This window comes from Terrapene carolina, unplaced genomic scaffold (genome assembly GCF_002925995.2).
Source record: "Terrapene carolina triunguis isolate 2854851 unplaced genomic scaffold, T_m_triunguis-2.0 Scaffold234, whole genome shotgun sequence".
NCBI lineage: Eukaryota > Metazoa > Chordata > Testudines > Emydidae > Terrapene > Terrapene triunguis.
Window position 1 is genome coordinate 13,015,171 of NW_020664585.1, and position 20,224 is coordinate 13,035,394.

Genomic DNA, 20,224 nt, shown 5'->3' on the forward strand with positions numbered 1-20,224 from the left:
AGGCTGAGCAGAGCTGCATGGGCTGTCCTGTCTCATTGTGCTGGTGCCGTGTGGTAAGCCGAAACAAGAGAGACACAGAGAGACACATCATAGGAGGAAAAATAGTGGGGCAGAAAGGAACACGCAAGGGAAGGGGAGACAGAGCAGGATCTTGTGTGTTTCTGGCTGGAGTCTTTGCTGGTGCGGTGGTGATGGTCAAGTGTCCCTGCTGAGGTCTGGGCTTCATGATAATGCAATGATTTCCAGGGTCCAAGGGCAAAGGGCAAAGTCCCTGAAGTGGTGTGGAGGCCTGACAGCCTTTCTCCTCCTCCAGAAATCCCAGTCAGTCCGTGGCCCCCCACTGAAAGAGAGGTGATGAGCGGAATAGTCCATCCTCTCATTATTTGGCCTACCTAGAAGATCTAATTTTCAACGCACCAGTTTTGGTTCATTGATTTCCAACCCCATGCTTCTCTTCATAGATTCCAAGGCCAGAGGAGATCATTGTGAACATCTGCTCTGAGCAGAATGTACTTTCTTTTGTTTCCTGGGCATGATTGTCACACAGTCTGTCAGTTATGTCAGTAGGTCTTTTTGTTTGGACTAATTCTGTTTTTCTGTCTCCCTTTTGCACCTTCTTCCTTCAGCATTTATTGTGATGTGTTATTGGAACATTTTGCAAACTTTTATTCACTTTCCCACAGTTGAGCTCACAATTAGGGTAAATTTGTAGACCTAGTTCTTATAAGAGGACTCTGAAATCTTCGACCCTGGTATTAATGCTGTGCACTTTGACAGCATCTTGTGATACTTCACAAGTATCCATTAATTAATCCTCAAACACTCCTGTGAGGCAGGCATTATTATCCCTATTAAACAGATGGGGAGACTGAGTCATGGACAGGGAACTGACTTGACCAAAGTGGCACGTCTGGGAATCGAATCCAGGCGTCCTGACTCTTGATCTCCCTGCTCAGCTGTGACCTCGCGTCCCTCTGGGTGTCAGTGATGACAAAACCATAGTGTTAAAAGTTAATAAATTATGTGTGGCCCTGATTTTTATCCTCCTGTAAATACATAATCTCCCCCTCCTATTAGCAGACTGCTATCCCAGGCGGTGCAATTCTGAGGGAATGTTGCACTTTTGGACTAATTAAAAGTTATTTTTTAAATTCAATTTTAAATACATTAAAATAGTTCTCCATGCCCACTGAAGGTAGGACAAGAAGCAATGGGCTTCATCTGCAGCAAGGGAGATTTAGGTTAGATATGAGGAAAAACTTTCTAACTACAAGGATAGTTAAGATCTGGAATAGGGTTGTGGAATCCACATCACTGGAGATTTTTAAGAACAGGTCGGACAAACACCAGTCGGGGGTGGTCTAATTTTGCTTGGTCCTGCCTTAGCGCAGGGGGCTGGGCTTGATGGCCTCTTGAGGTCCCTTCCAGCCCTGCATTTCTATGATTCTGCTCAGCTTTGGCTTCCTGTTCCAGGGGGGCACCCAAGGAGAGCAATAATCACCCAGAAACACACTGTCTGTTGCTTCTTCCTCTTTAAATACAGGGCACCTGACAGCAAAGACAAGCCGCCAAAGTCCAGATCTATAAATTTACCAGGCTTTAGCCCACAGTAGCCGAAATGTCACCCCTACGCTGAACGCATCCGATCTTTACTTAAGGAGAAGTCCCAGGCTCTGCATCATCAAAGCATTGCAATCAGGATGCCTCTGACCAGAGCTATGACATCTATAGGAAAGCAGGGGACACGTCACAGTGAGAAAAAGGCAAAGAGCCCCCGTGGGAACCCAGAGTCTGTGCCTAATGAAACATCTTCGGAAGGGCTGGGTTAGGCTCGGATCACTTTCTGCTCAAACAGGAGCTGAAAGAGGCGGCGCTTGTGGGCTTCTTCTTCTGAGAGATGATTGAACTGGTGGAAATGATCAAAGCCCCCAGCCTTCAAGCTGCTCCGTGGTGCTCTGCACAGGGGCAAGGGCTAAGCCGTGGGGAACAGCCTGTCTAATCCATGCTAAATGTATGAAAAGAGACAGTTTTATCGGGATTTGGGAATACCCTGCAGCATGTTATTTAGGGGAGAGGGCTGGGGGAATGGAGTGTTCACTCTTAAAATTCTAAATGAAATAGGATTCTCATCTTCAAGATATCGCCATGACCTTTCACTTCTAATGGTGTCTGCCCCAGTTGCTGCTAGCCAATGATCATTAAGTCTGGGACTTGTGGAGACCCATAGTTCAGTATTCTTTGCATGCAATTGAATGCACACACCAGGGTGCATAGTCTGCGCAGGCCTCACCCAGTTGCACGTGCAGATGGCCATTTAGGCATATAACTGGTGACTTGCATGCACCGAACAGAGATGAGGGGTGGAAAGCTAGCTGAGAGAAATGACTTTCCGGGAGAGGTGTGAAAGGAGGAGAGAGGCAGCTCATTGCACGAAGAGGCTGTTCCAGGAACAGGGGGCAACCTAAAACATCATAGAATTGCCCAGGAAGCAGGACATAAAGGGGAAGGGAGAGAATGGGGCAGGAGATGGGGAGGAGGGAAGCGACGCCATCCAGCGGGAAATAGAACAAGTGTGAGAGAGACTGGAACCCGGAGCAGGGCTGGCCCGGTGGCTTCTTTAGCCGTTTGGTGCAGCAGTAAAAGAAAGAGAAGCAGGCACTGGAAGTAAACAAGGCGGAGTCTGCCAGGAATAAGCCCCGCCCCCACTGTCTCTCTCACACACCTGCCCACCAGCTCATGTCTCCATCAATAGCAGTTGTTGCTTCTCTTATTTTCTCTCTAAACGTGCTAGTCTCCTTTAATGCACTTAATTCAAAATCTCCTCTTTGCTGGGCCATGGCGTTCGAGGCAGCAGGGCCAGAGGCACAATCGAAGGAAGCCGCTACAAGCCCAGCAGCACAGTCCATTAATGTGCTACTTGCTCTCCTGAGTCTTCCGTGTTTTCTCATCCTGGCTTTGTTGGCCGAGTTTGGAGCAAGCGCTGAACAGCTGCTGATTTCGCTGCAGCAGCAGTGGGGCACTCTCCAAGGGACGTAAGCCAGCTGCTCTGAAGTACCAAATAGAAAGGTGAGGCAGATGCCAGCAAGCTGGAGTGAGTTCTCAGAGGCTGCAGTGCTTTATAGCCATCACACGCCACAGACAGCACCTGCACAGCCTATCGCAGCACTGTATGAACCCCGTGGAGCAGAGAGTAAGTGCCTCACATGGATGGGACTTCTGCTGCAGGTGCTATAACTTACAAGGAGAAAGACCAGCTTCTGTGGCATGCTTGTCTGCTCTGTGAGATAGCAGCGAGTGAATGCTGGGACAAGGTTTGCAAAGAGCTGTAGTTCAAGTACAAACCCAAATCTCTCTTGGTTTCATCCAGCACAGCTCCTCCTTTCTCAGAATGAATCCAGGATGGCTTGCCTGGGAAACAGGCGGTGACGTTTTATTTTCCCAGCATCTTTTCCCTAGAATCAGTTATCTCCCGTGCTGCTGCTCATTCTGGAGCCGGAGGATGCCTTCTGGTCATCTATTTGTATTAAAAACAAAATAACAAAAGTGACACAGGGATGGTGCGAGGCTGAAATCACTAGCCTTTGTGAAGGGCTGTGAGATCCTTGGTTGAAAAGTGCTATGGAAGCGCAAAATATTGATAGCAGTAGTTTGCAGCACTGTTGTGAAATATATTGTGTTTACCTCTCTGTACGCAGATCGCCCAGCCAACGACCAGGTAGAACGCAGTGGAATGAATGTGGCTTGTTGTGCTGCTATTGCTAAGATCCAGAACTACTGGGGCATTGTACGCTCTACCGAGCATGACCTCTGAGCAGCTGGGAAAGAGTCATTTTCTAGTCTTAGACTATGAGCATATCCATTCTCAATGTACAAAAAACAAACCAACCCACCCAGAATCAATGCTTGTTTATCAGACAATCCATAGTCTGTTATGTTTGGTGATTATCAACATTGAATTTATTTCTCTCTAGCTTTGGAGTTGCCCAACATGAAGGAGTGTTTCATTAAACAGGAATTGATTTTTCATATTGCACTAAGATTCTTTCCCTTTCGCCTTCACATGAAAAAAAGAACCCAGACACCGAAATAATGATTAGAATGGACACCTCCTGAGCTCAGGCAGAAATGTGTCAGTCACATTTGGATCTGTTTATTAACTGACTCAGAGACAGACTGACTAAGGGAGGGACTGGCTGTGGTGATTTGTAACGGGCTGTGGCGCTCTTCAGCTGTAGGTCGCTGGTTCAATTCTTGTCCCTGCTACTAGCCCTTGGCAGTCTTTAGACTGAGAGGACTGTCTGGTGACCCTTGTGAAATGAGTTAGTCGTGTCAGGCTGGCTCCGAGTGGACGTGTCTGCAGCGCACTGGCTGCCACCGTAGCAAATTGGTCTGAGCTGGCAGTATCGTCAGAGAGGCGAGAAACGCAGCATAGCCGAGGCCTTTAAAAGTGACTCGTGATTTGGGGTGCCCAACTGGACACACCCTAAAGAAGCCTGATTGTGCCACAGTGCTGAGTACCCAGCCTCTGAAAATCAGGCCCTTTCATGTGTCTCAAGTGAGGCATCCCCAAACCCCTGGTCGCTTCCGAAAATCTTGGTCAGTGGGAGTTGAACAACCCTCCTGTCCCCGTCGGTGAACATACCTTGTCATCCTGGAGGCATGTGGGCTGCAGATGGAAGCGGCTACAGCCCCCTGCAATGACTTCACCAGTCTAGCCTCCTCATCTTATACTGTCCTTGGATCATTGTCTCTAATCTCTCCCCCGCCCCATTACCCATTTCTAAGAAGGGTTGGAGATAGGTCAGAGCCTGTTCATAGTTATTCAGTTGAATCAACAACTAGTGAATAAATGCAGATGACCATGACTGTAAGAGCTTGTCTACACTGCCTAGCCTTGGGTGGTGAAGCTGTGCCAGCAGAGCCCCCTAGTGGAGATCCTGCATAAGCTGGCAGAGAGAGCTCTTCTGCCAGCATGGCTATACCGTCTCCCCGAATGACTTTAGCTATGCCAACGGAAGCACTCTTCTGTTCGCATAGTTGTGTCTACATGGGTTTGGTTTTGTTGCTGGTACAGATACGTCAGCTAGAGGTTGTAATTCTTCAGTGGAGGTCCTGGCAGTTTCCCTAAGGTAGCCCCCAGGTAAATAGGTATGATGGGAGTTGCCTGACATGCGCATTAGGATGCTAAATAGTTGTAAGGCAGGAGGCGAACTCAGATCTTGTGGTGATTGTGACAGTGGAAGAAAGCCTTGCAAATGGATAATGAGCAGGAAAGCAAACCATCAGCTGAATGAAGGGATAAATATTTACAATACAGAGCCCATTCGGAATTAATTAAGTCACTGCAAATGAATTTTTTAACTGGATCCTTAGAGTTGAGTACAAATGGATAATCTCCTAGTTCCGGAGCCTGTGGGTCCCGAAGATAAGGGATTTACCTGCATTGCCCAAAGTGAAATAGTGTAAGAGTTTGCAATGACTTCTCCCTGGCTATACTGTATGACCACTAGGCTCACAGAGTTGGAATTATATTTGTCCCAGCTGTTGTTCCATTCGGTTAAAATTTTAGTTTGCTTCTCATGTCCCCAGGTATAGTATCCCATTTGTATTTAGCATCGCTTCTCTCCTGCCCTGTACGCTTACGTTACTGTCACACATCACAAGGCATTTCTGTGTGGTAGCTTTCAGCTTGAAGGACTGTCAAGGGGCTGAGACCGGCAAGAATCCTAATAAAATACAGCATGTTTAGAGCAGGCAAACCTATTCCCTGACTTGTTTGTTTTAAATTGGGATGTAATGGCACATGGCTGTAAGGTCCCTTTTCATTCCCCTCACCCTCATGAAAATACACAATATTTTTTTTGTAGGACAGCAGTAGCCAAGGAAACCATAAGATTGCCCGGCTGTCAAAGTAGCAGTGGAGAATTAAACTGTCATTCCGCAAGGAATCCCCACCAGTTCATGAAGAAAATCATATTGTTAATGAATCACTAACCCTAATAATTAAAGGGGCCGTGTGGTTTAGTGAAGAGGGGCACTGGACTGGGAGTCCGGAGACCTGGGTTCAAGTTCTGCCACTAACCTGCTGTGTGGCCATGAGCAAGTCACTTCACTGCGCTCTGCCTCAGTTTCTCCTCCCATTGGTCTTCAGGTAATTTTTTTCAAAAAGGCCTAAGTGACTTAGGTGCTTTTGAAAATGATACTTAGGCTCCTAAGGCATATAGGCATTTATGAAAATGTTACCCATCTCGTCTTTTAGACTTTAAGTTCTTTAGGGCAGTGACTGTCATTAACTTTCCCATTGATTTCCATGGAGCAGCTTGCAGGATTGGGGTATGTGTAAGGTTCTTGGGGCTAGGGTGACCAGATGTGGCATTTTAATCTCTAATAACGTGTGTGCCTGCACGTAGTTATTTATTCAACTCCCACTGAAAGTGAAAAGGGACTAACTTTTCTAACTGCTGCAGAAAAGAAAACCCCATGTCCCTTCCGAACTGGACGAAGGAATAGCTGGAATTCACACAGTCTCGCCAGTTTTACATGGTTCCACCAACGTACTGTAAATTGGTGACTGATCAATTAGTCACTGTCCCCCCTAGGGTCTGGAACCTGCTCTCCCTAGGTAGCTGTCCCTGGCAGCCTCTTCCCTCTATTAGCAACAGGCTGAAAACACATCATCTCTTCTATTCATGAGTGTATACCATACCCATCACGGCAGGATCTTTGTTAGAGGTGAATTTTAATCTTACCCCTGTGTTTATACTGTGCAATGGTTTAATAGTGGATGCAGTTCTTTGACCTGTGTTTATACAAGAGCTCATGCTAGAGGATCGTGATGATCCCTTCTGGCTTGGAAAATCTATGAGTCTATGAATATTAAATGTTTGTTTTTCTTTCTTGCCCTGACTGCTTTAATTGTTTGGGCAGCTCCCTGGGTGCCTTGGTCGGTGTGCTAGTACCCTAGAGATAAAATCACCATTATTATTGGAGGGCAGAACGTGTCAAAACATTTCCAGCAGAATGATTTTCCCTTGGACAGTACTGGTTTGATGAAACTTTTGCGCAAAGTGTCATTGTAGATTAAATTTGACCCCCCAAAATCGAGACATCTTGTTTCAATAAGATCAATGCGTTTCGTTTCAACATCATCATTTCAGAATTTATAGTTTGTTAAATTGATTGTATTCTGATTATTTTTTATTTTGGTTTTGCAGGAAATTTCGGAATTTCCACTTTTGTTCTGCTTTGGGATGAAAGGAAATTTTGAAATGTTCTGCAGAACCAAAATGTTGAGTTTGATCAGCTCTACCGAGGGCTATCTGTGAAACACCGCCCCTTGCGGAGTAGTGTTCATTCTTGTATTTTCCATAGGATGTATCTACTGGGGGGTAGGGAGTGGGGCGGGGGGCCGACACAAATTCACACAAAGTTTCCCGGGTCTGACATTCCACCTAGTGGAGGGCAGAGGTTGGAGAACCAACAATAGAGTATTGTGTATGTCAGTGATTGCCAAGCTATGGTCCATGGACCTCCAGTCATCTACAGAGCCCTTTCTGGTGGTTTGCAGAATAGACTGAGGATTTGGGAACTGAGAGGAGGATGAGTCCTGGAGAGGATCGTGAAGCGATCGGCAGAATGAAAGAGCTGTACAGCCTCTGATATTGATTGTTATTTTCATATCCTTGGTTTCTCTTTTCTATCCCAGAGTCCGCATCTTCCCCAAAGAATCCCACCTGGGCCATGACACGGTCCGCGCCCTCATGTACTATGCCCTGAAGGTCTGGAGTGACATCACCCCGTTGAATTTCCACGAGGTGGCAGGTAACAACGCTGACATACAGATAGACTTCTCCAAAGCGGACCACAATGACGGGTATCCCTTTGACGGGCCTGGCGGAACGGTAGCACACGCTTTCTTCCCCGGAGACCATCATACCGCAGGAGACACTCATTTCGACGATGATGAATATTGGACCTTCCGATCATCAGGTACGTCAGAGTAAGAGAGTTGGAGCAGAACTTATGAACTCCCAGACCCTCCCTTTGTAAATATTTATGTCTCTGTTATGGGCACCCTTTGGGTTTTGGGGTCCTGTGCACATCCCTCGGGGCCCCAGAGACCTCTGTTCACTCCCTTATGTCCCCAAAGGCCAGTAACTTGTTTGACCATCCAGGGGTCCAAGTCAGGTAGGAAACTGTGGTAGTATTCCCATTTCTCCTCATAATCCCTCACTTGCCACACCTACATAACCCAGAGTTCTCATCTGCCACACCCACAATCCCTGTCTCGCCCCATCCTGCTGCTCCCTGCCATGGGGTCTCTGAACTAGTAAGTGATGAGGTTGGTTGGGCTCCCTTTGAGTTCACAGGACTCCTCAACCCTGCTCTGTAGAGGCTTCACTGGCAAAGCTGTGAATTCTCTGGCACCAGGGCTGGCATGCAGAGACTAGCTAAGAGGAAAGCACATGTGTTCTTCCTCCACAGCTGCAATTCAAGCCCTGCTTCCACTAGGGTGACCAGATGTCCCGATTTTATAGGGACAGTCCCGCTATTTGGGGCTTTGTCTTATATAGGCACTTATTACCCCCCACTTGCTGTCTGGTCACCCTAGCTTCCACCCAGTGAGATCTGTAGGGATCTGCTTGCAAAGCCCATCAGCAACACTCCTACACTGTGGAAGAATGAGGAGTAAATAGGAGCCCACTGAAAAATAGCTCTTGCCCACTCACTTCCCCCCTCTACCTTCCAGTCCTGCTCTCCCAGACAGACTTTGCCTTCAGGTTCACGCCTGCTCTTCCCCTCCTGGCCCCACTAAATGACCAGGGACTTGAATCTCCTCTACTTATTGTCGTCAGTGTGCACTTGTGCAAAGTGGGCATAAAATGCTACCAGGTCAGAAGGATGCTTTTCCACCTACTGTGCACAGGTGTCAATGAAGGCACGAAAGGCATGGCAGTGGGGAATGAGATCCTTGATCCCTCACTGACTCTGCAGCTTTGCCACACCCCCGATAGAAGAGTTCAGGCCCCAAGGATTCTGCCCCAATCCCCCCGACTATAGGGCAATCCGCTCCCCACAGCCCCCCACTAGTTGGGGGATGGAGCTGGTGGTGCAGAGCCAGGTTAGGCTGAAGGCTGCTGTTCTCAATGGCCAATAACCAGCTCTCCTTCTCCCAGTAAGAGAAGACAGGGCAACGCCAGCCATGGCTTAGAAACCAATGATACGCTCTTCCCTTAGGAAGTCAGGGCAAAGGACCGCCAGCTCCACCAAATTAAGGCATTTACCTTAAGGCAATAAGAAGTTCCACTTAAAATGCAGTTTCAGCCTTTCAAGCCAGCAGCCCAGTTTCAGTAAGTGGAGAGCCTTCGCAAACAAAGCTGTGCAGGTCCGGGCTGCAGGCCAGGGATCCCACAAGCGCCTTCTTAGTTGGATTTTGACAGAATGTGACTGCTCCAGTCACCAGCTGCTAATTTTCTTGTCATGCCACCTCTCCTGCTGATGTCCCAGTGGTTTCTGCTGCCTGGGCTTAATAATTTCATTTAGACCTAATCTTCCTCCTTGAAATTGACTAATATTTTCTCTCTCTCTCTCTCTCTCTCTCTTTCTTTTTTGGTTTGGTTAATCTGATTTCTCTCTCCCACCTTGCTCCTCTCTGTCCCCACGTTCAAAAACCAGAACCCCCAGGAGAAAGGACCTGGCTACCTTTCAATGCTGCATCTCCTGCAGCTAATGTTACTATGGACAACCTGAGTTTCAAACCTCCTCACACAAGCTGCCCCGTCCTCTTCCCCTTGCACACTTTTATGCACCAAGCCCTTTACTCCAAACAGTTTGTTCACCGGCCTTTTCCTCTTGCCCTGCCCATGCTCAGACTGGGTCATAAAGGCAGCCCTGTGGACACATACACTGACATCCTCCCAATCCACTGGGCCACACTACTTGAGACCCCAGATAAGCTGTGGTGGTGTGGACAGTTACTGTAGAACCCTTTAGTGCTTTTTCGTGAGGGGAACTGGGCAAACAGCTGAGATTTCAAGACAGCTAGTCAGGCAGGACTATCTGCTGCCCGCATTAGCCATAGGGTGCAGAACCTGATTCAGAACAGCCACGTCATGTCTGACACCACTGCTATACAGCTGCTAATAAAGGCAACCTGTGTGGAGCCTGTGACTCTGTGTCTCGTGACAATGAATCTGGGGCCCTCCAGTGTCCCTGTCCCAATACTGAACAAAATCCTTAAATTGGCCTTATCTACGCAGTGGCCCCAGAGCTTCAGGGCCGTGCTACGCTAGGTGCAATGCCGAGGCCAACAGTACAGCGGGTGGGGATATCCAGCTGGCAGTGACACCTGCGCTGGCAGATAGAGTAGTGCTGGCAGATATCCCCATCCGCTCACTGTTGGAATTAAACGCAGGTACTTTGGCCCAATGCTGTAGCGAAAGCACTTCCTGTCTGTAAATGTGTAGACCACTAAGGGCCGTCTGATCAGAGACTGCCTCTTCCAGGGAGCTGCCCACTGATCTCCCATAGACTCTTAGTCTCCGGCTCCAACCATTCGACCTCAGTCCCTCACACTGACACACAAGTGCATGTTGAAGTAGACGCCTGAATGCCCACCACCGCCCAAAGCGTGATGAGCATGCAGCGTTATTTTGATGTTGATGATGACTTTATTTTCAGATGCCCATGGGATGGACCTGTTTGCCGTGGCAGTCCATGAGTTTGGCCACGCCATCGGCTTGACCCACATCTCTGCCTTAGAGTCTATCATGAGACCCTATTACCAGGGACCGGTGGGGGATCCCCTGAAGTATGACCTGCCTTACGAAGACAAAGTCAGAATCTGGCAGCTGTATGGTTAGTTCATGCCCCCATGAGTGGGTTTACGCTTCACTTCATCAGCAATGGCTCGCAGAGACAGCTCTTCTCCGGGATGCACTGTCTGGCTATTGGGGGTGGTGTGCCCTCTAATGCTTCCTTGTCTTTATTCCTAGGAGTCAGGGATTCTGTGTCCCCAACAGCCAAGCCTGAAGTAACCAAAACTGACGACCACCCCGTTCTGCCAGAGCTGCCAGAGAACCGCTCCACTGTGCAGTAAGCAGTATTGCCACCAATGTCCTTGTGAAGAGTCACCTGAAGCATGGGTGTCTTCTCAGACCATGGGGTGGATACTTCCCTTTAGCTGTGGTTGCAGCAGGGAGTTAAAGCCAGAAGAAGTGGGCAGAGGGGTGACTCCAATACATGTCCCCTCCCCGCCCAAATCATGGCTAGTTACCAACCATGGGGTTGGGGATTTTCAGATTGGGAAGGGGAAGGGAACCAAAGGAGCAATTTCTACATACAGGCCTCGCTCTCATGGGGACCCACTAGATTTTTGAGTGTAGAGTCTGAGTCCAGCTCCAGAACAGCCTTGTTTGCTTGCTCGGGGTAGATGTGTGAAGCGCAGAGGCTCCTAGCAAGAACCTTTGAAGAATCGTGTGCGGTGCTTTCCCCAAAAGGTGCTAATTCTTCCAGCCTGGGAACCACTGAGGTCCAGTTCATTCTGGCCACTGGTGTCCTGTTTGCATTCTTTGTCTACCAAGCTCTGTGTAATGTGGGTCCAGAAGAGTTAAAAGTGGCCCAAGGATAAAACCAGTGTGGGTAAGAAGCTTAATGAGATGTTAATTCAGGACTAGAACATAAATAAGGAATTCAGGGTGTGCTGGGGGATTTAGTAGAAAGGGAAAAGTGCTACTTATTAAGGAAAAAGGACAAGATGAATATCATTCTTCCTTGCTATACATAGTATCCAAACCCTCACCTATGCTTGCGTGTGTGTGGTATTTTTATTTAAAGAGCTGGCTAATTGGCAAAGGCCCAGATCCACAAAGGTAATTCGGCCCCTAACATCCATTGATTTAATGTAAGTTACCCTTTTGGATTTGGGCCAAAGCTTATATTTCAGTTTGGATTTTCAGAAAGTGCTGAGCACCCACCATCTGAGAACTGGGGTCCTTTACATTTTCTCAAATTGGGGACCCAAAATCGCTAGTCACTAGTGAAAATCTAGGCTTTATTGTGTGTGTTTCAAACAAGAGGCGAATTTGGTCTACTATGTGTAAAAATATCTTCATGATGTTTTTAATTAAATGAAACAGTTTATTTTATGTATGAAACATTTCTCTTCAATGTTGGCAGCAAACTCACTGGAAAGAGTATGAAATTGACAAGTCTTTCACACTCTTAAGTTGGGGGAAGAGCAGAGCCGTAATCGAAATAGCATCAGGGTGAAAAGTCAATTACACTTTTAAAATTCTTTAATTTTAACGATTGAAGATGTTGCTAGGCACTCAGGTAGAGGTTGTTTTTAAAATATATGGGCCCAGATGCTCAACTGGCGTAAATCAGCATAAATCCATTGACTTCCATGGGGATACGCTGAGTTTATACCAGCTGAGGATCTAACACAGGATTTTCATTTTGACAAGTGTCTCTTGAATAATGAATCGGCAGAGGAGTAGATAAATCTATGAGGCAAGACAGCTCTGGGCAGCATATCAGGGGCACGGAAGCCTTCTCTCTGCTGGTAAAATCCACTCAGAATTCATGAATTACGATTATGCAGCTGATGCAACCCAGCATGGCCTCCGGGGCTTAGTTATATTTGGAGGGTCCCTTGGATAACTGAAGTGCTGTCTTTAGAATTCTGCTTTGTTCCTTAGAAGCAGAGTGATCATTGGAAGCACGCAAGGATATTCTTTTTTTCCCCCATGAGGATGAGCAAGGGGCTTTCCTGGGAACGGCCTTTCTATGGAGAGTTTCCTGAATGTTGGTAGGGCTGTCAGGCTGTGGGGATGTGAGGAAAATGCTTCATTTAGGATGTGCCCTGCAATGGGATAATTCCATCCATTTACTCACCCGGGTCAGAATCGTGCAGTGGGCTTTTCCTGATAAAGCCCCCGAAAGGTAGGGTGAAAAGTCTGAAAGCTCAAGGAGGTTCATGCTGGGAGATTTCATCCTCCTCACAGTGTGGGTGGGCTGGGTGCTGTATTGGTCATGTTTAGTTAGATACCCTCTGCAAAGCTGTCATCGTAATGGGCTCGCAGATTCCTTCCCTCTTGGCATTTAAAGCAAATCCCATGTAATGTTTTGTGTGCGTGCGTGCGTGCCATCCTCTAGTGATTGAACCACAGAAAGGATAAGGGACCTACTACTACTAGCAAAGGGAGTTTTCCTTCAGGTCAAGTGGTAGAGGTCTATGTTTTTGGAGCTGAAGGACAAGGGTTCTAATCCCAACTCCTCTGGGGCAGGTGTTTTGTTTAGCTCGTAACGGTGTTGTCAGAAACCCAAAGATTTGTTACGCTTCTAGTGGCACAATTGTATCAGTTATGTTTGTTGCTGTGATGCTTTGAAAGAAGGGAGCTGGCTCTTCCCCTTGGCCACACAGCACTGTATCACTAACGTGAAGTCTGTTTTATGGAGTCGAAGGGTGCTCAGATACCATGGTGAAGTCTTGATTGGGCTCAGACATGTGGCTGGTGTATTACATAGGGAGAAGTTGAGAAGGATGGTGCCGGCAGTCCGATATGAAGTTCTTCTAAAGGCAAATTAGATTCATGTTTCCCTGTCATGAAGAGCAGCTTCTTTGCTCTCTATCAATCATTGTACAAGGGCTTCGTTACTCTTTACATTCTTCATACTCCCCGTGGCCCCACCACACACCTTGTTAAACCAGGATCTCAGCCAGGCTAGTCACTATCTGGGCATTCACCATCCGGCCCCTGACCCCCTTTGTTTGGTTTCTGTTACTGCCTCATGGTGCAGCTGTGACCCCCAGCAGCTCAGCGTCTACGTCCAGAGTTCCTGTGTGCTGAAGTCACTCTTGTCAGCCTGTGTGCTTTTTGTTCAGCAAGTATCTTCAGCAGGGGGCCCAGGTTGGCTCTCAGACGCACCCCAGTGAAGCTGGAGTAATAGCTTTGCCTGCACTGGAGTTCCTCTGGCTTTCCAGAGGTGCTACAGAGAGCAGAATCTAACTCCCCATCTCCTTGGCTCTTGGTGATGATCTCACATAGAAAAGGGGGGGTTGTGTCTGCCATGGATTCGTTTTGATGAGAAAACTGTCTTAAAGCTGCCTTTTGTCCAGAAAAGCTTTGCAGAGCCTCTGCCTTGGAAAATCCCCTGTGCACAAGGCTGGGTTCACAGCAGGGCTGATTTGGGGGTGGGAGCAGGGACCCGCCAAACGTTGGGCCTCTGTGACCTTCTGCATCATTCCTAGTTACAGCCATGTCCCATTGAACCCCTCCATCTCGATGGCCCGGGGCTGCAGATCCCAGTTTCTGTGTGCACTGGGGAATTGTCTTCAGCCAGACGAGCCAGCGCAGTGAGTGGGAGGGGAATTGCTGCTTGCCTGGAGGAGCAGTGCCTGGTCCTGGGGAGCTGGAGAGCCCTGCTCCTGGCTGCGGGGGCGGGGCTGCCGCTCACATGAGTGCTGTCTTTCTGCAGGCTCAGAAGAGATATGCCCAACAGGTGCAACACTCACTTTGACGCTGTGGCTCAGATCAGAGGCGAGGCTTTCTTCTTCAAAGGTAAGCAGCTGCTTTCCGCGTAACGGCTTAGGTGACCTTTGCCAAGCCGAAGCTGCACCTCGCTCGGCGTGACGCAGCTGGGCTCCGTTCATGCAAACCGTTCAGTCTACTCTTCTCTTCAAACCTGGTCTCCAGCAGAGGGACGGCTTTGCCAAGACGTCTGGGGCATGGAGTCAGGGTATTGGTTGCGGCACGAGGTTCACATCCAGTAGTATTGGGTTTGCTCCAGAGCTGCCTGCCAGGGCTTGATTCTCATTCACACTGAGGCCACTTTACACCGTTGGGGCAGCATGAAGGGCTCTTAGAACTTTAAGGCCCTCTATCTACACCCACCTTCGGGCCCCGCTGGAGCAGTATAAAGAGGCCTTGGTGTAAATGAGATCCGTTAGGATCACCATCTGGCTCGAAACTAGTAGGATAGACATGATTTTCAAAAAGGGTGCAGCAGACTTAGAAAAGACCTAGAGATGGGCATTGATGACGATGAAACATGTAGAGACTTCCAGATGGGGGGAGAGTGACTGGCTTTGTCGACACTGCCAATTGAATGACAAAGCTTTTGTCGTTCACGGGTGCTTAAAAAAGCCTCCCTCCCCTACCCAAAAGACAAAGGTTTTGCCACGGCAAGTGGCCGTGTAAACGGCTCGTTGTTGGCAGGAGCGCTCTCCTGTCGACAACGCAAACCCCGCTCAGAGAGGGCGGAAGTATTTTGTCCGCAAAAGTGCTGACAAGCAGCGTTTACACTGCCCGGCCGTGTCGCTAAAAGCTGTGTAGTGTAGACAAAGCCTAAATGAGGCCTGCTTGTTTTAGAGAGGAGGTGAATGAGGGTCGTGGTAGAGGTACACAATACTGAATGGTAAATCAGGCACTTCTGCTTACCCAAGAACGAAGGGGAAATCCGGTGGAATTAAGAGACAATAAATTTAAACTGACACATAATTAAGCTATGGAATTCACTGCTGCTAGAAGCTAAAGAGGCAAAGAATTGAATAGGGCTCTAATGAATGATTAGGAATGTATGTAAACTGTAAGAACATCTGCAGTTACACTAATTGGGTGGTAAGGCCCTCAGGACACCAGCCAATCACTGACTGCCTGGAGCTCAGAAGAAACTTCCATTTCCTCCCCCATTCATCCTGCCCCCAGTCATGTTTTTGCATAACTGCCCATTATGGGGGTTTTACGCTTTGCTCTGAACCAGCTCTCAGTGGCCACTGTTAGAGACAGGATATCATCAATGTCTGCTATGCCACTATTTGAGCTGTTCAACCAGACGCTCCAGGATTTCAAAGTGACAAACTGAAATTGGCATTTGCAGTATCAAAGTACAAATCTGGGTCCATCTGAGGATTGAGAGAACAGCCACAGATCACTTTGACTTATGTCCTGAATGCCTTCAACTTCCCTTTCCGCCCACACTTCACATTCCTGGTTCCACATGCTGTGAATGCACCATCATCCAAAGACGACAACACACGCACAAAATTACCGTACCATCTGGTTCCATGTTTACTGAACAGTTGCTGACAGTGTATCTCCAGGGGGGACAGGCTGTCTTAAGAGAATCCTGCCAGTGCCTCCTCAGCTGTACAGAGTCCTTCTCTGCCTGGTTTCCTTGGGGTTTCTTTGCCTTTGAGGTGGAAAGGTCCCCGACTGAGGCCACTGTGATGCATTGTCCAGAACTGACTCAACTGATCTCCTAGGGGAGAAGAAAGGCATCTCCTCACTGAGATGATAAACAGAAACCAGGAGAGTTTACGGCGTCTCCATTGAAACATGTCACTACCAGATGGAAGGAGGGAGGGCATCCAAAGAGGGAATGAACAAAAGCATTTGAAGATGCCTGGGCCGCTGAGGCAGCACAAAGCAGAAGATGATGTTCACACCGCGAGGCACTCTCTCTGCAGATGGCTTTTTCTTTCTCACGCCTGCCCAGAGCTGCTGGCTCCAAAGAGGCTGCAAGGAAGAAAGGGAGTTAGGAGAGGAGAACTAGAACGAAAAACCAAGAGAGAAATTCTCCTCGTGGTTTATTTCTGGCATATATTTGTCACAAGTGTGTGTTTCTTCTGGTGAAGCAAGGGCAGATTTAAAGGGCCAGATCCTTGGCTGGTAGAAATCTGTATAGCTCCATTGGCATCAATTAGCCAGGTCCTCAGCTGGTGTAAATCTCCATAGCTTCAGTGATGTCAATAGGCAGATCTGGGGTAAACTGGCATAACTCTGTTGACTTCAATTTACCTTAGCTCACGATCTGGCTCAAAAGCTATAGATTGGACTGGGGTAATTAATTATCACCTCTTGTTTGGCAGTTCCCAATTCTGAGGCAATAACTTGTCAGAACCGCATACAGAATGCCACCAAACAGTAATGTGAAACCTGAAGTAACTCCACATAGGTGGCAGGGTTCTGTGCAGTTCAAATACAGAGTGCATCGTCAGTTACCCAGAGTTCCTGTGGACTTTCGTGGAATTGCAGAGTTTCAGGACTTCTGAAAATCAGACCACTTTGATTTAGGACCCTCACTTTAGGCAACCCAAGTTTTAAACTTTGGCCCACCTATATAATGTGTACAGAAATGTTGCCAGAGGCATCCAGCGTGCTGAGAGCATTTCACAGCTGGAAGCAAAACCACCAAGCATCAGAAAAAGCAAAATGCCTCCGCCCACATGAATGGGGACTTACCATGATCTCTATGAATTGGGGGGAGGTCAGGAAGGCCCATCTTAACCTTGGTTTTCATGCTTACATTTCAATCTACCTAAATTGCTACATTTCTGCTGCTCCCGACGGCCTCTTGGAAATCAGCTTATTCCTGACTTCGAATTCAGATTGAAAACTGGCTTCTTGCGGCCGCGCACCTGCTGAGTCCATCAATAGGGAAAGAGAGCTGCTAAATAATACAAAGTGGTGGGGGTTCTCCAGTTATGTCAAATTAGCACTGAGCGCTTTTAACTTTAGATACATTCCTATTAACAAAGCAATTATGCCAACTGTATTTCTTCTGAAAATGGTGAAAATCTGGCATTTTCCAGTGCAAGCCTAATTAGAGATGCAAAGAACATCTTTATTTAATTACATGTGTTTCCCTAAGTATACACCAGCCAGACAGTTTGAATACTAGATTTGTAATGATCTTAAAAGAATTTGTAATTACTGCCATTCCTAACAGTTGAATGTATTATTCAGACATAGATTTCAGTCATATAGAGCAAATAGGCAAAATGCAGCAGAAGAATAAGTATGTGAGATAAATCCTTATAATTGTAATAAAAAAAATCCCCACGCTGCAGATGTTTAAGTGTTGGAGTTTTGCCTCCTGCATTATTAGGCTAAGATCCAATTTCCATAAAATTTTGAAAGTTGGTGTCACAATCTGCCAGCTCTGTAGAAATGTCGTTGAATGTCTTGAATACAAATCTGAAGAAACATCTTGGACCTGTTGCTCATTTCCCTGCTCTGCCGAAAGGGATATGCATAAACTCACGACAATAGCTTCTTGGGAATGGGGGTACTAGAGAGGAGACTGAGGGGAGATAGGGTAGGTAATCAGCCTGCTTCCTCCAGCTCAGAACTCACGCTATAGAGATCCCAGGAATGGAATGTGCTGCAAAACCACAGAAATTCAGGTGGAGAGTTCCAAATGTGCCTAAGGGAATTAGATACCCAACTCCCATTGAATGGGATTTGATAACCTAACTGCCTGATACACCTTTGAATATCCCAGCCTTAAGCATGTTTCTCCCGCAGCAAACATTGGTTGTGATGGGAAGGGAAGATCAATGTGATTTCTTGCTGAGCCCCAGTTCCTAGCTGCAGCTTCGCTGAGGTCGCTGGAGCTGTGCCCTTTTACACCAGCAGAGAATTTGTCTCATTGTAACATTTCGGGTGAGAAGGAGGCCACCTTCTCAATACACCTTAGAATGGTGCACAATATACGTCAGTTGTGCATCCTTTTCTGCTCTTCCTTTCTTCCTCTGTATTTTTTCTTTATTCTTCTCACTCTTCCATTCCTACCCCTTTATAAAAGCTACTGGATTTCAGATCACCTCTTCCTAGTACACAATATGGGTTGGTTGCAGAGGGATATGCAAAATATTCCAACACTTGGAGGTCAGAGTCATGGCAGAGCAACATACAGTAGTAGTCACTGTTTGCTAAAGCAATCGGCGGTGTGGGGAGAGGGAAAAGCTCCAGATACTTCTGTCTCTTCAGAAACTATCACTTGTTGGGCTAGTCTGTGGTCTGATCTAGCCTGGTTTTAGCTGCCTTAGTACTCTTTGGTCTCAGGTGCTCAGTTGCTGGGTAGTAATGACACTGGTACTGATGCTGAGGCAGCATATTCAGCCCTGGAGGGAAGGAGAGGAAATATCTCCTGTCTCCCCCCAGGAAGGATGCTCTTAACAGTAAAAGATTCATTTCTCAGACAGAAGGATGGTGACTGTAATGCAGAGTCTGGAAGTGGATTTCTCCTTATGGCTCAGTGTCAGGGATATGGGAGCCATCCAAGGGATGGGGAATAAAAGAAAGCAAATAGTTTCATAGTTCCCACCTTATGTACTTTGTTTTCTACTTTCCCCTGACTCCACCCACAGCTTTTTCCTCCTAGCAAAGGGGTGTTATGGCATGGTTCATTAATGTCCAATCTGTATTCATCTAGGCAAGTACTTCTGGAGACTGACTCGCAATAAACACTTGGTCTCCCTCCAGCCAGCTCAGATCCACCGTTTCTGGCGGGGTCTCCCTCTCAATATGGACAGTGTGGACGCGGTGTACGAGAGAACCAATGACCACAAGATCGTGTTCTTCAAAGGTAAGAGCAAAAACATTGTTAAAGGGACCACACATCTCTTGCTAGTATCTGTGGCTTTAGTATCTAGTAGCTTTCAACTTCCATTAGTCCTGCAGGCAAGGAGGAACTCGGTGTCATTCCATGGAATTTGCCATGCTGGACAACTAAGCCTCAGTGTGGCAGATGAAATGTGAGGGCCCCAAGTGTCTATGCTGAGGTGTTCCACTGAGCTCCTGGGTCGTAAGCTGCCATGAACCCACCATTACAAGGCTAATACATATTAGGCTGCTAATAGAGCCACTCAAAAAGCAACAATTATGTTTGGTAAAAAAAAAAATGAAAAAAATTCACTTTCTCAAACAGGACCAGCTGGAGTAGCAAACTGCTTTTTTTTTTCTTAAACAAGTGCTACAATTCTTAGAATCATAGAATATCAGGGTTGGAAGGGACCTCAGGAGGTCATCTAGTCCAACCCCCTGCTCAAAGCAGGACGAACACCAACTAAATCATCCCAGCCAGGGCTTTCTCAACCCTGACCTTAAAAAACCTCTAAGGAAGGAGATTCCACCACCTCCCTAGGAAACCCATTCCAGTGCTTCACCACCCTCCTAGTGAAAAAGTTTTTTCTAATATCCAACCTAAACCTCCCGCACTGCAACTTGAGACCATTACTCCTTGTTCTGTCATCTGGTACCACTGAGAACAGTCTAGATCCATCCTCTTTGGAACCCCCTTTCAGGTAGTTGAAAGCATCTATCAAATCCCCCCTCATTCTTCTCTTCTGCAGACTAAATAATCCCAGTTCCCTCAGCCTCTCCTCATAAGTCATGTGCTCCAGCCCCCGCATCTTCTTTTTCTTTCCCTTTATACT

At 47.3% G+C, this 20,224-nt stretch overlaps 1 protein-coding gene across 1 annotated transcript in view; it reads left to right on the forward strand.

Annotated features, from left to right (window-relative positions):
- MMP17 (matrix metallopeptidase 17) overlaps positions 1-20,224 on the forward strand; it is a 111,305-nt gene that overhangs the window by 84,486 nt on the left and 6,595 nt on the right. Inside the window, exons 4-8 of the mRNA XM_026656940.1 lie at positions 7,706-7,989; positions 10,681-10,857; positions 10,995-11,094; positions 14,482-14,564; positions 19,222-19,374. Of these exons, the coding sequence (XP_026512725.1) occupies positions 7,706-7,989; positions 10,681-10,857; positions 10,995-11,094; positions 14,482-14,564; positions 19,222-19,374 (797 nt within the window). The remainder of the gene's footprint in view (positions 1-7,705; positions 7,990-10,680; positions 10,858-10,994; positions 11,095-14,481; positions 14,565-19,221; positions 19,375-20,224) is intronic.